This window comes from Astyanax mexicanus, chromosome 16 (assembly GCF_023375975.1).
Source record: "Astyanax mexicanus isolate ESR-SI-001 chromosome 16, AstMex3_surface, whole genome shotgun sequence".
NCBI classification, from domain to species: Eukaryota; Metazoa; Chordata; class Actinopteri; order Characiformes; family Acestrorhamphidae; genus Astyanax; species Astyanax mexicanus.
Genome location: NC_064423.1, coordinates 10,878,808 through 10,893,345, shown reverse-complemented (window position 1 = coordinate 10,893,345; position 14,538 = coordinate 10,878,808). Strand labels below are relative to the sequence as shown.

The 14,538-nt window shown below is 38.7% G+C and overlaps 1 protein-coding gene across 1 annotated transcript in view; it reads right to left on the bottom strand.

Annotated features, from left to right (window-relative positions):
• The window catches only part of abhd17c (abhydrolase domain containing 17C, depalmitoylase), a 61,727-nt gene extending 60,011 nt beyond the window's left edge, over nt 1–1,716 (bottom strand). The window contains exon 1 of the mRNA XM_049465661.1: nt 716–1,716. Within this exon, the coding sequence (XP_049321618.1) occupies nt 716–1,200 (485 nt within the window). The 5' untranslated portion in view covers nt 1,201–1,716. The remainder of the gene's footprint in view (nt 1–715) is intronic.
• Between the last annotated feature and the right edge of the window lie 12,822 nt (nt 1,717–14,538).

The window sequence follows — 14,538 nt, the reverse complement described above, 5'->3', positions numbered from 1 at the left end:
AATGCTTTAAGTTTTTGACCCATTGACCCATTAACAAATATCTAATACAATGTCTGATAACTAATGATTTCTGCAGGACAATGAGACGATGTGTTTGGAATTGCGAATCTGATCATATCAAATTCGAGCATATCAAATCACTGCTTCTTATCATAATGTTCCTTCACTTTCCCTTTGCGTAAATATTTTACATTATTGGCCTATTAACAAATATCTAATAAAACAGTCCAATATCTAATAATTTCTTCATGACAATGAGAAACTGTGTTAGGAGTTACAAACTTTCCAAACCGTATCAAATCGTAACTTCATATTCATCAGCATCCCCTCCCATCACTCGCTTGCTCCTAAGCACCTGCCTTAAGTAAATGCTTGAAAAACATCTAATAAAACTGACATCTAAATGTTTCTGCATGAAAATGAGACGATGTGTGTTGAAATTGCAAACCTTCCAAACCGTATCAAATCGTGGCTTCATATTGTATCCTTACCCACCTCAGCATCCCTCCCATCACTCACTTGCTCCTAAGCACCTGCCTTAAGTAAATGCTTGACGTTATTGGCCTATTAACAAATAACTAATAAAACAGTCTGATATCCAACGGTTCCTGCATGAAAATGAGACGATGTGTGTTGAAATTGCAAACCTTCCAAACCGTATCGAAAAGTTTCATATCGTATCGTTACTCCCCTCAGCACCCCTCCCGTTACTCACTTGGTCCTGAGCACCTGCCAGGCCGCCTCGATGTCCGCGTACAGGTTCTTCTCGCTGGGTTTGCCGGTGCTGACCCCGTAGCCCGAGTAGTCGTAGGAGAAGACGTTGCAGTTGATGCGCGAGCCCAGGCCGATGTAGAAGCTGCACATCTGGCCCAGATCCACCGCGTTCCCGTGCGAGAACAGCACCGTGTACCGGCTGCCCGGGGCGCAGCGCACGAACATGCAGCCCATGCGGTTCCCGCGGCTGGTGCGCGTGCTGAACACCTCCACGGCGTCCAGCTCGCGCTGCGTGTACTGCCAGTCCGCGCGCTCGGTCAGGTGCAGGCTGCACGAGCCGTCGTTGGCCGTGCGCATCGTGTAGGTGGGCTCGGGGGGGAGAAAGGCGAGCTTGGCCGCGATGCGGCTCGGGCACGGCGGGCAGCAGAAGAGCCAGCACAGCTCGCCGAGGGAAAAGCCGTTCATCCTGGGGCCGCGCTCGGGCATCGGGGCCGCGGAGGGACTATTTAACTCGAAGCTAGCTTAACTAGTTAACGTTAACTCAACTAGCGGGGTTTAGAGTGAAGGAGCCACAAACAAACAAATGATAAATGAACGCGTAGCTTAGCTTAACTAGCTAAATAAACCGAGCAGCGAGGCTAGCGTTCCCTTACAGCCTTAATACAGCTCCACCGCCTCGCAGTCATCCGGTAACCTCTCTAAACAACTAAACAATCGAAAAAATTAACATTACAAACAACCAGAGTCTCACAGCCGCGGATGCTGTTAGCCTGTTAGCTCCCCAGCACTCCTGCCCGGAATTATGGCTTTAATTCATCAAATTAATCGATAAGCGGCGGATATTTAACAGCTCCAGTCCTCCCTGAGCGTTTACAGCAGCTGCCGTCCCCAAGTGTATACAGTTAAAGCCCCCAGCAGCACGTTTCCCCTTCAGTCCCAGCTTCAGCTACTGCTGCTAATGTGAGCAGCCATTTCCAAAGCCACACTCCGGCCCAGCTTCCGGTGAAGACGGATGTGGCTCTTCCAAGACGGGCGCTGACGTCACGCCACTGTGGTGGAATTTAAAATATTAATTTAATAATAATCAGAAATTAATGCTTTAACCCTACTACTGTCTACTCGTTCACACTTAGATGCGTCACTTCATACTGCGAACAGACAGACAATATCTCTCTGAAGTATTAGATTTTTCATTGTTGCTAAATTTAAAAAAACATAAACAGAAATTTCAACTTTCAACTTGTATAAAAGTCTTACATGCAACAATAAAAAAAAATAATGATGTGAATCCCCCTGCTCTATTTTATTTTATTCAAAGTTTATTTCTTTATTTATTTTTACTGTCTTATTTTTTTCTTAAGTCTATTTCATATTTTTTTTCTGTGCACAAAAAGGTTTTGACACACCTCTTCTCGTTTATATTTTCTTTCATTTTTTTTTTAACTTTGTAAATGAAGGAACACATAAGGAATCATGTAGTAACTTAAATGTGTTAAACAAACCAGAATACTCTGTGATGTATTTAGTTGGCTTTTGTTTCCTTATCTGCTGTTAACCTGTGGTTTCCCAGGCTGGCAACTCTGTTAAATTTATCCTGTGCAGCAGAGGTAACTCTTGGTCTTCCTTTCCTGGGGCTGACCTGATGAGAGCCAGTTTCTTCATAATGTCTTTGATGGTCTTTGTGACTGCACTTAAGGATACTTTCAAAGTTCTTGATTGACCTTTTTTCTTTACCTAGTTGAGGAGTTTTTGTCATAATATGGATTAGAACATTACTTAGATAAAGCTATTCACTGTATATCTGAAACTCTACCTCTTCACAACTTTACAACTGATGCTCTCAAACACATTAAGAGACAAGAAATTCAATTAATTAACTCTAATTTACAAGTTCAACACAGCTGTTAACTGAAAGCCATTTTAGGTGACTCTACCTCATAAATCTGACTGAGAAAATCCAGCCAAGATGTGCAAAACTGTGTGTTTATCTTTTAATGTGTGGAAGTGTGACTGTCTGAACAGCCAGCTCAAAATGTATGCAAATTTAAGGCAAAGTAATGCAAAAAAAATGCAGAAATACAAAGTTTATTACAGTTATACACTCTCACTGACCACTGACTTTATGTTTATTTTGGTTTATTTTAATGTTAATCTGATCTTAGGTATTTAAAGCTGTGTAGGAACTGCATGCACAAACTTTACAAATAAAAGAACTCTTGGCATATCTTCAGTGATTGATTTAATTTAAGCTCAGAACAGACACGGTTTCAGTTGTGGCCAAGACGTACATGAGGCCTGAAGTAAGGAGGATTACTAACAGCTGAAGGGATGATCCACATTTTCTAGATAGCAGTTCTGCAGAGATTGGAGCAGGAACGCTTTTGCTGTTGCACTGTGGGATTTACCCAGAAGGCAGTTTAGATGCTTGGGAACTGGACTGGGTGCTGATTACACTGCTCTGTCTGTTGAAAGTTTTTGAAGAGATAAGATGGGACGTTTCAGACACTGCGCATGGTCTGGCTTCTTTATGAGGCCAAACACAGTGAGCTGACATTGTACAAAACTTTAATATACTTTTGCAAGTTGCGTTCAGTTCTCAATCTGTTCAGAACATACTCACCGAAGCCAGTAGCCCTGACTGATCTCCAAAGACATTTAAAGGATACACTCACCAGCCAATTTATTAGGTACACCAGTCCAAAAACTCATTAACGCAAATGTTGAATCAGCCAATCGCATGGCAGCAACTCAATGCATTTAGGCATTTAGACATAGCCAAGACGATCTGCTGCAGTTCAAACCATCAGAGCATCAGAATGGGGAAGAAAGGTGATTTAAGTGATTTTGAACGTGCCATGGTTGCTGGTGCTAGACGGGCTGGTCTGAGTGTTTCAGAAACTGCCTATCTACTAGGATTTTCACTCACAGCCATCTCTAAGGTTTACAGAGAAAGATTCGAAAAAGAGAAAATATCCAATGAGCTGCAGTTCAATGCTGTGGGTGTAAATGCCTTGTTGATACCAGAGGTCAGAGTTCAGAGAATGGCCAGACTGGTTCCAGCTGATAGAACGGCAACAGTAACTCAAATAACCACTCGTTACAACCGAGACATAGACCTTTCCTAACCTCTAACCTAACTGTAAAACTGGCACACTGATTGGTTTATTTTACGTTACGCCCAAAACACAGCCATGATTACTTAAAGAGAATTAGCTCGCTTTTGTGCATTTTGAGCTGTGCAAGGTGTATTTTTGGCACCCTTGCAATACCAAAGACACACATAAATGCCCTAAATCCAGCTGTTTCTCTAATTTTGTTATTTATAGATATATGTTTGAGTAAAATTAACATTGTTGTTTTATTCTATACACTACAACATTTCTCCCAAATTCCAAATAAAAATATTGTCATTTAGAGCTTTTATTTGCAGAAAACGAGAGAGCTTTCAGACCTAATGCAAAGAAAACAAGTTCATATTCATAAAGTTTTAAGGGTTCAGAAATTAATATTTGGTGCAATAACTCTGGTTTTTAATCACAGTTTTCATGCATCTTGAAATGTTCTCCTCCACCAGTCTTACACACTGCTTTTGGATAACTTTATGCCACTCCTGGTGCAAAAATCCAAGCAGTTCAGGTGGTTTGATGGCTTGTGATCATCCATCTTTCTCTTGATTATATTCCAGATGTTTTCATTTTGGTAAAATCATTTTTAAGCAGTCTCTTATTTTTTTCCAGAGCTGTAGATCGCAAAAATAGGGCCCTACTTTTTTTGCACAGTACTGCATATAAAAAACACAGCTAAACCAAAATTATACCATTTTAATAGACAGTTTCTAAGCATAAAGAAAGAGTACTGTAAATCATTCAGGAAAAAATGTCATATGCTGCTCTCCTGCAAGCAGATAAAATGCAGGAAAAATACAGGATATTGGCCATTTTAAAGTGTTCACTTTTTTTCTCACAAGTGTTCACATACTCGCATGGAGATTCTGGCCAAAGCTGGTTTATTTAAAAGGAGCCCACTTGTCAGAATACTCAAATACGTAACTCAAATATGTAAGGTATTTGTTCAGCTCACTTCAAGGTCACATACCATCGCTTCGCTCCAAGTCTCTTGACATCTCAGTGCAGACAGTTTAACAGTTTGATGGGAATGATCTCGAGCTTTGCTCTGACTGCAGTGGAGCTGAAAGGGATTCTCTTCACTTTTCATTCAGGGTCTTTATGGTGTACCAATGTGTACCACTTCACATTTTCTTAAAGACGTGCATTAGTCTGCTGAAATCTCTATTTTACACTTTTCCTTCATACTGCTTATGTAATCGAAGAGCCAATGTATTGCTTAGAGTCTGACTTTTACACAAAAAAACATATATGATTATATTTTGATATAATGACAAGTGTTTTGCTATAGTTTAATTAACATTGTAATATGTTAGCTACGGTGGCGTGAAAAAAGTATTTTACCCCTTGTTTTTGCATTTTTGTTGTACTTATATTCTTCAGATTATCAAACAAACTTTAATATCAGACAAATATAAAAAGCACTTTTTAAATGATGATTTAATTTATTAAAGGAAACCAATCTAGCTCTGTGTGAAAAAGTGTTTCCCCCCCATAAATTAACTGTGATTAATCACACTTTTTGGAAAGCTGAGTTCAATTTCACTACTAACCACAACCAGACCAGATTACTACCAGACCTGTAGAATCAAGAAATCACTTAAAGAGAACCTCTCTGACATCATGAAGCAGAATTGTGAATGCACTGCATATACAGGGGTTGGACAATGAAACTGAAACACCTTTTCATTTTAGTGTGGGAGGTTTCATGGCTAAATTGGAGCAGCCTGGTGGCCAATCTTCATTAATTGCACATTGCACCAGTAAGAGCAGAGTGTGAAGGTTCAATTAGCAGGGTAAGAGCACAGTTTTGCTCAAAATATTGCAATGCACACAACATTACGGGTGCCATACCAGAGTTTAAAAGAGGACAAATTGTTGGTGCACGTCTTGCTGTTGCATCTGTGACCAAGACAGCAAGTCTTTGTGATGCATCAAGAGCCACGGTATCCAGGGTAATGTCAACTTACCACCAAGAAGGACGAACCACTGTGGACGCTGTGGACGCTATAAGAGGAAGCTGTCTGAAAGGGATGTTCGGGTGCTAACCTGGATTTTATCCAAAAAACATAAAACCACGGCTGCTTAAATCACAGCAGAATTCAAGGTGCATCTCAACTTTCCTGTTTCCACCAGAACTGTTCGTTGGTATAATAAATTATTGTGGTCTAAAACCAGGTGTTTCAGCTTCATTGTCCAACCCCTGTACATTGGAGGTTGACTGTACTGTAATCTGTAATGCTGCTACACACACAGGCCTTTATAATGATGGAATATGTTTTTGTATTAAGGGTATTGTAGGATATTGCTACTGTTACTCTGAAAATATTAGCACATGACAGAGAATAGCCTGAATGTGTTCCATTGTACTCACTTTGTTTAATGACAATAAACTTGAATTCATCACAGACGCGACAACCCTGAAGAGCTGAAGAGCTGCCTGAGATCATCCGTTGTCTCCTCTTTTCAGTCCATCCATCCATTCATTCGTCCAAGCTGTCTAAAGACCGGATTTCACAATCCGACATCTGCTTATGTAATCTGCCTGAAAACAGAAAGACATTCTGGTGTCGTACCAACTATGCCGCTTGAATGTCTGACAGTGACCGTCTGCTTTCAAAGCTGCTGAAGAAAATGACTTGCTGTGGCTTTTAACTTTTTAGCTTCAGCCAAAGTTCGTGGAGTTCATTCTCAGTCCACCAGTTTCTTTGGCCTCTTCTTAGTCAATCTTTAAAAAAATATAACAGATTACGAAACAATTAATAACTCATCATTCCTATAGGATTTACATCAGTAGTGCAGCTTCAAACCTAACATATGCATGGTATTACATTTAAACTCAGCTTAAAAGCCCTGATATAGTATTTCATACGTGAAAAATGTATGCTAGCCAAGTAGTGAACACAGCTATAAATTGTATAGGTAATAAATGTCATGGCTGTGGAATCTCCACATCTCAGCATCTGTATCACGATCCTCTCAGTGTACGTCATTTCTTGTAAGTAACTGTTATAATAGGTTTTGACCGAAACATATGTATAAAAGTGCTCTAATTAGGGTAAAATAAGAATGATTGGAACACTTTTTGATTATTATTTTTTTTTTACCATTAATGGAGCAAAATAGCCTAAAAATGATCCATTTCTGATTTTTGGGTTACACAAAAAGCTAAGGCTCAACACAAACGTGTTATAATTTTCCCTTCATGCAGGTAGACCTTGTATAGCTAAACTGTTCCATTTGATTTTACAGTGGCGTGAAAAAATATTTGCCCCCTACAGTTTGGTTGTAGCTTCGCCACCTTGTTAGGTCCAAGGTGTTTCCTATTTCCTGTCCTTGTCGGTGTGTATAAATAGTCCTCCTCGTTCCTTTGGTATTTGTCTGTGGTTGTGTGTTTTACATCCTCAGTCTCAGTCTATAGTTTTCTCCATGTTTCTTGTTATTTTTTATTTAGTTTCGGATTATTTTTTGTATGTTTTCTTGTTTGTTAACAGGGGCGTCGCCTGGCCTGTGCTTCTTTTTTTTATTATTTTTTTAGCAGCCCAAATTGTTTCGCTCAGCTGTATTATTAATAATACACTGGTCACTGGTCGTGTGTGAACGTAAAATATCTTAATGCCAATCACGGAGCCAGTTCAAGAACAAAGTTCCGCCTTTCAGGAGAAACAGCCAATCAGCTTGCTTTTGAGTTCTTGCTGCGGGTCCCAGCGCTAATGTTAAAACATATCTGGATATACGGAGATTTTTCTAAAAGAAAGGTAACAGAGCTAACCATGTAAACTGTGATGATATGAGGTTTCTGATAACTGTTTAAAAAAGGAATTGTCTCTGAATCAAAACACACGGATCAAACCCACTGTGTGATTAATAAATTACAGCCTGTGACAGTCGGTTAGCTTAACTTTAGAATTAGCTAGCTTAGATAGATAGTCAAGGTTGTAATAGTCTAGATGGAAACAGGGGTCCACGAGCACATAGTGGATTTTTTTTCGCCACCTGTTTTTTCTTAATCTTTGAAGTGTCTATTTTAAGATTCTGACAGGTAACAGGATGAAATAATGTCCCATGACATTTATTTTTAACCCTTTAATGCATCTATGCTAATTCTGAACGGGAAAAAAAATATGAAGAAAATGGCATAGCTCCTTGAGTTAACAACCTATACAGACAAATGAGCACACTTTTCCATACAATTCTGGGCCAAGGAATTTAACCGAATGGTTATTTTTAAGTTTTTTACACATTTTGACTTGATTTTGGGACAAAAATATAAAAAAAATGCAAAAAAATGTAAATTTGCCTGTATGTTTTCACATTACACTAAAATCATGTGCATTAAATATAAACATCTTGGGGTTTTTCTTAAACTTTGAAGTGTCTACTTTAAGATTATGACAAGTAACAGGACAAAAAATGTCCTGTGGGGCTTATTTTTAACCCTTTACTACACCTGTCCCAATTTCGAACCTGAAAAAAATATTAATTAATTGGCATAGCTCCTTAAGTTAACAACCTATACAGACAAATGAGCACACTTTTCCACACAATTCTGGGCCAAGGAATTTAATGGAATGGTTATTTTTAAGTTTTTTACACATTTTGACTTAATTCTAGGACAAAAATATCAAAAATTAGCAGAAAATGTTAATTTGCCTGTATGTTTTCACATTACACTAAAATCATGCGCATTAAATAAAAACATCCTGATATTTTTCTTAATCATTAAAGTGTCTTCTTTAAGATTCTGACAGGTAACAGGACAAAAAATGTCCTGTGGGGCTTATTTTTAACTTTTTACTACATCTATCCCAATGCCGAACCTGAAAAATAATCAAGAAATTGGCATAGCTCCTTGAGTTTACAACCTATACAGACAAATGAGCACACTTTTCCATACAATTCTGGGCCAAGGAATTCAATAAAATGGTTATTTTTAAGATTTTGACACATTTTGACTTAATTCTGGGACAAAGAGATAAAAAAAAATAGCAGAAAATGTTAAGGTCGCATGTAGGTTTTTACATTATACTAAAATCCTGTGCACTGGATAAAAACATTCTGAGATTTTTCTTAATCCTTGAAGTGTCTACTTTAAGATTCTGACAGGTAACAGGACAAAAAATGTCCCGTGGGGCTTATTTTTAACCCTTTACTACACCTATACAAAATCCGAACCTAAAAAAATATGTAGAAATTGGCATAGCTCCTTCAGCTAAAGCCCTATACAGTCAAATGAGCACACTTTTCCATACAATTATGGGCCAGTGAATTCCATAGAATGGTTATTTTGAAGTTTTTGACACACTTTGATTCAATTCTGGGACAAAAAGATAAAAAAAAATAGCAGAAAATGTTATGGTCGCCTGTATGTTTTTTTACATTATACATTATATTTACATTAAGAAAAGTCTACTTTTAGATCCTGACAGGTACTAGGATGAAAAATGTAATAAGCTGCAGAACTAATTGATGATAAAATCCAACAATGTACTAAAAATAAAGTATTAGTATAGTGTGGTACTAATAATTTTAATCCTCATTATCACCATTGAAGAGATCATAAAATCTCTGTCCCTCTGTCCCTTCCTCCTGAACATCTGTCCCCTCTACAATCAATCCTGTCTCTTCTGCTCTTGCAAAAATGTCAAGAGAAGGAGGGAAGATGGGGCAAACTGACCAGACCGGCTCCAACACCCCCTCTTCCATTGTCTTCTCCCAACCCGTGCCCTGATCGTAAGGGTTTGGCCTTTCAGATTTTGGCTGATCTGTCCTTTTTTAGCTGGAAACCCTGTAGTTTACTCTGTCTACTTTAAAACGTGCATCCAGGGCTCTGTTAACACCCACCATCTTTTGCAGCATCTTGGTTCTCACAGCATCAATGGAGGTCAGTTGGCTAATAGACATACATAACATTATCTCCTGCTGGAGCTCATTGCTGTCCTGCCACAATGTCGTTTTTTCTTTCATTTTAAAATGTCTAGTTGTGGTCTCTAGTATGAATGAATGACATGTGAGCCGTTTTTGTAAAAAAAAAAGTGCTCAGGTGTCTCTGTATAGCTCTTTTTTAATGGACTGTTTTAGGCGTGTGTCCAAAATGACCGGATTCCAGCTTTGCTCATGAATATTCATACATGCAAACAGCATGCAAATATCTCTCCTCTGATTGGCTAGGAGCACTGCGACGCCCCTCCACCGCTCTGCCGCTCACTGCCTCCCACCTCCTAACTGATGAGCGGTGATGTTGCGTCGCTTCAGCTCCGCCTCTGGGAGTTTCTCGAGCCAAGGTGGGCTGGTCTGTGAGTTTCTGCCTACGTAGGCAGAAAGATAATTCAAAATTCACCCGTTTTTCGGAGGGGGGGAGGGGGGATTTCTTTGCTTAGCTCCTGCAGACAATGGGGGCTGCAAAACAGTTTAATGTGCAGGTGTACACATTCAACTCGGAGAGACCTACTGTATTCCACAAAAAACAAGAAAAATCGGATTTTCGCGGAAGGTGAGCTTTAAGCTTTTCTGTATTTAGTAAACTATTACTGTTTTTTTTAATCAAATCTGAGTACAATGTAAAACTGTATTGAGATCAGAGACATTCACTAGCTCACTATGCAAGCCAGTTCCGTGGTCAAGAATCATGGTAAGGTTGACACTGCTGACATGGTAAAGGAGGTTCAGTAATGTGTCGGTGTTCAGGGTCCTCATCACACTGTACTTGTACCCCCACTTTACAGCTTGGTGGAGGTACAGGACAACACGGGTGTCTGTCTCCTCCTGGTTTGACTGCAGGGTGTGGATCTCTGAACCCTGAACCCTTAACAAAATGTATTTTTTTTTACACATACCTGTATATTGAAGACTCTACAATTCTAGCGTTCCATTCAAATGTTTTTATAGCATTTGGATATGTGATGACAGCTAATGTTAAGCACCGATAACTAAGGTCTGAGCCTTTTTCAACTTACTTACATTTGTTAAAGTTAGGCAATAGGATCTCATATACCCATACCACTGCCCTCACTTCTCTAGCCCAGATGCTGCCTCAGTGGTGGCCTTGATTGCTTTGTGTGCACACATTAGTGCTAGAAGACTTCACAAACTTCATGAAAGTTTCCAGCATCAATGGAGGTCAGTTGACCATGGACATACATAACATTATCTCCTGTTGGAGCTCATTGTTGACCTGCCACTATGTAAAGCTGGCTTAAAGCCATATCCATACAGATACCTAACATGGTTTGAGGCATTTCTTGCCAACATTGACCTCTCCCACCTACATCAAGCTAGGAGCTATCTCTAATCCCAGGGGCTCTCTCAGTACTGGACAAGATCATGGAGAAAACTTTCATGAAGTTTTCTGAAGTCTTCTGGCACTAATGTGTGCACACAAAGCAATCAAGGCCACCGTCTCCTTCAAGATAGAGATGAGGAGGTCACCTACCCTAAGGATGCACTCTTCATACTAGATGTCAATGCTCTTTTCCATATGATGACTAACCTTCAGCCAACATGTGGAGAGATTTGTATGCAGCTCTTAAACCATTTGATTCTCAAGCAGGACTTAATCTCCACAGATTGCTACCAGACAGACTCTGTTAAAGCCCAGGAGAGGGTCAGATGATTCTCCACTGAGAAAGTCATAATTGGTGGCCCATACACCCACAAATCTTGTGACTTTAAATGCTTTCTTAGTAATAAGGTAAATAAGAAGCAGCTATGTGATCTGCTTCTCAAGGTCTGGGGGAGCAATGAGGCAGCATCTGGGCTAGAGAAGTGAGGGCAGTGGTATGGGTATATGAGATCCAATTGCCTAACTTTAACAAATGTCCAAGTAAGTTGACTATAGTTATCGGTGCTTAACATTAGTCATCACATATCCAAATGCTATAAAAACATTTGAATGGAGTCTTCAATATACAGGTATGTGTAATTTTTTTTACATTTTGTTAAGGGTTCAGGGTTCAGAGATCCACGCCCTGCAGTCAAACCAGGAGACCCATGTTGTCCTGTACCTCCACCAAGCTGTAAAGTGGGGGTACAAGTCTAGTGTGATGAGGACCCTGAACACCAACACATTACTGAACCTCCTTTACCATGTCAGCAGTGTCAACCTTACCATGTTTCTTGACCACAGAACTGGCTTGCATAGTGAGCTAGTGAATGTCTCTGAGCTAGCTGGAGCTCTGGGATCTAAATACTGGAGCACTCTTCTGGGACACTATGCTGCACCAGTGTTCTTTTAAGAGCAAAGTCGAAGTAGCTCCCTTGAAGAAGCTGCAGCTTGGTACATTGTGGCAGGACAGCAATGAGCTCCAGCAGGAGATAATGTTATGTATGTCTATTAGCCAACTGACCTCCATTAATGCCGTGAGAACCAAGATGCTGCAAAAGATGGTGGGTGTTAACAGAGCCCTGGATGCAGGTTTTAAAGTAGACAGAGTAAACTACAGGGTTTCCAGCTAAAAAAGGACAGATCAGCCAAAATCTGAAAGGCCAAACCCTTACGATCAGGGCACGGGTTGGGAGAAGACAATGGAAGAGGGGGTGTTGGAGCCGGTCTGGTCAGTTTGCCCCATCTTCCCTCCTTCTCTTGACATTTTTGCAAGAGCAGAAGAGACAGGATTGATTGTAGAGGGGACAGATGTTCAGGAGGAAGGGACAGAGGGACAGAGATTTTATGATCTCTTCAATGGTGATAATGAGGATTAAAATTATTAGTACCACACTATACTAATACTTTATTTTTAGTACATTGTTGGATTTTATCATCAATTAGTTCTGCAGCTTATTACATTTTTCATCCTAGTACCTGTCAGGATCTAAAAGTAGACTTTTCTTAATGTAAATATAATGTATAATGTAAAAAAACATACAGGCGACCATAACATTTTCTGCTATTTTTTTTTATCTTTTTGTCCCAGAATTGAATCAAAGTGTGTCAAAAACTTCAAAATAACCATTCTATGGAATTCACTGGCCCATAATTGTATGGAAAAGTGTGCTCATTTGACTGTATAGGGCTTTAGCTGAAGGAGCTATGCCAATTTCTACATATTTTTTTAGGTTCGGATTTTGTATAGGTGTAGTAAAGGGTTAAAAATAAGCCCCACGGGACATTTTTTGTCCTGTTACCTGTCAGAATCTTAAAGTAGACACTTCAAGGATTAAGAAAAATCTCAGAATGTTTTTATCCAGTGCACAGGATTTTAGTATAATGTAAAAACCTACATGCGACCTTAACATTTTCTGCTATTTTTTTTTATCTCTTTGTCCCAGAATTAAGTCAAAATGTGTCAAAATCTTAAAAATAACCATTTTATTGAATTCCTTGGCCCAGAATTGTATGGAAAAGTGTGCTCATTTGTCTGTATAGGTTGTAAACTCAAGGAGCTATGCCAATTTCTTGATTATTTTTCAGGTTCGGCATTGGGATAGATGTAGTAAAAAGTTAAAAATAAGCCCCACAGGACATTTTTTGTCCTGTTACCTGTCAGAATCTTAAAGAAGACACTTTAATGATTAAGAAAAATATCAGGATGTTTTTATTTAATGCGCATGATTTTAGTGTAATGTGAAAACATACAGGCAAATTAACATTTTCTGCTAATTTTTGATATTTTTGTCCTAGAATTAAGTCAAAATGTGTAAAAAACTTAAAAATAACCATTCCATTAAATTCCTTGGCCCAGAATTGTGTGGAAAAGTGTGCTCATTTGTCTGTATAGGTTGTTAACTTAAGGAGCTATGCCAATTAATTAATATTTTTTTCAGGTTCGAAATTGGGACAGGTGTAGTAAAGGGTTAAAAATAAGCCCCACAGGACATTTTTTGTCCTGTTACTTGTCATAATCTTAAAGTAGACACTTCAAAGTTTAAGAAAAACCCCAAGATGTTTATATTTAATGCACATGATTTTAGTGTAATGTGAAAACATACAGGCAAATTTACATTTTTTTGCATTTTTTTTATATTTTTGTCCCAAAATCAAGTCAAAATGTGTAAAAAACTTAAAAATAACCATTCGGTTAAATTCCTTGGCCCAGAATTGTATGGAAAAGTGTGCTCATTTGTCTGTATAGGTTGTTAACTCAAGGAGCTATGCCATTTTCTTCATATTTTTTTTCCCGTTCAGAATTAGCATAGATGCATTAAAGGGTTAAAAATAAATGTCATGGGACATTATTTCATCCTGTTACCTGTCAGAATCTTAAAATAGACACTTCAAAGATTAAGAAAAAACAGGTGGCGAAAAAAAATCCACTATGTGCTCGTGGACCCCTGTTTCCATCTAGACTATAATGTATGTTTAACTTGCCTTGCCTTGTATCTGATCAGCCAATAACTGTTGTGTTCGTTAATTTAGGATTGATAATTAATGAAAATTTGTTTAGCTAACCAGTTAGCTAGAAGCTAACCATTTACTACTAAATCCAGCATTTACAACTTTACTTAGTTTAAATGAGTTTCTTAACCCTGGTTTCTGCCCTAAAATTGTATACTTTCCACCAGATCCAACTGATCAGTTAATAAACTACACATTATAGTGTTAAACATTATATATTAGGACACTTATTGTAACATATATATATATAGATTACAATATACATAATGTTAGTCTAATGATACATAATGTTAGCCTCTCCTTGCTCCCTGCTACACCGTGACAGTTTACTTGTGTTGTCTTTGACTAATATTTAAATGTATTTAT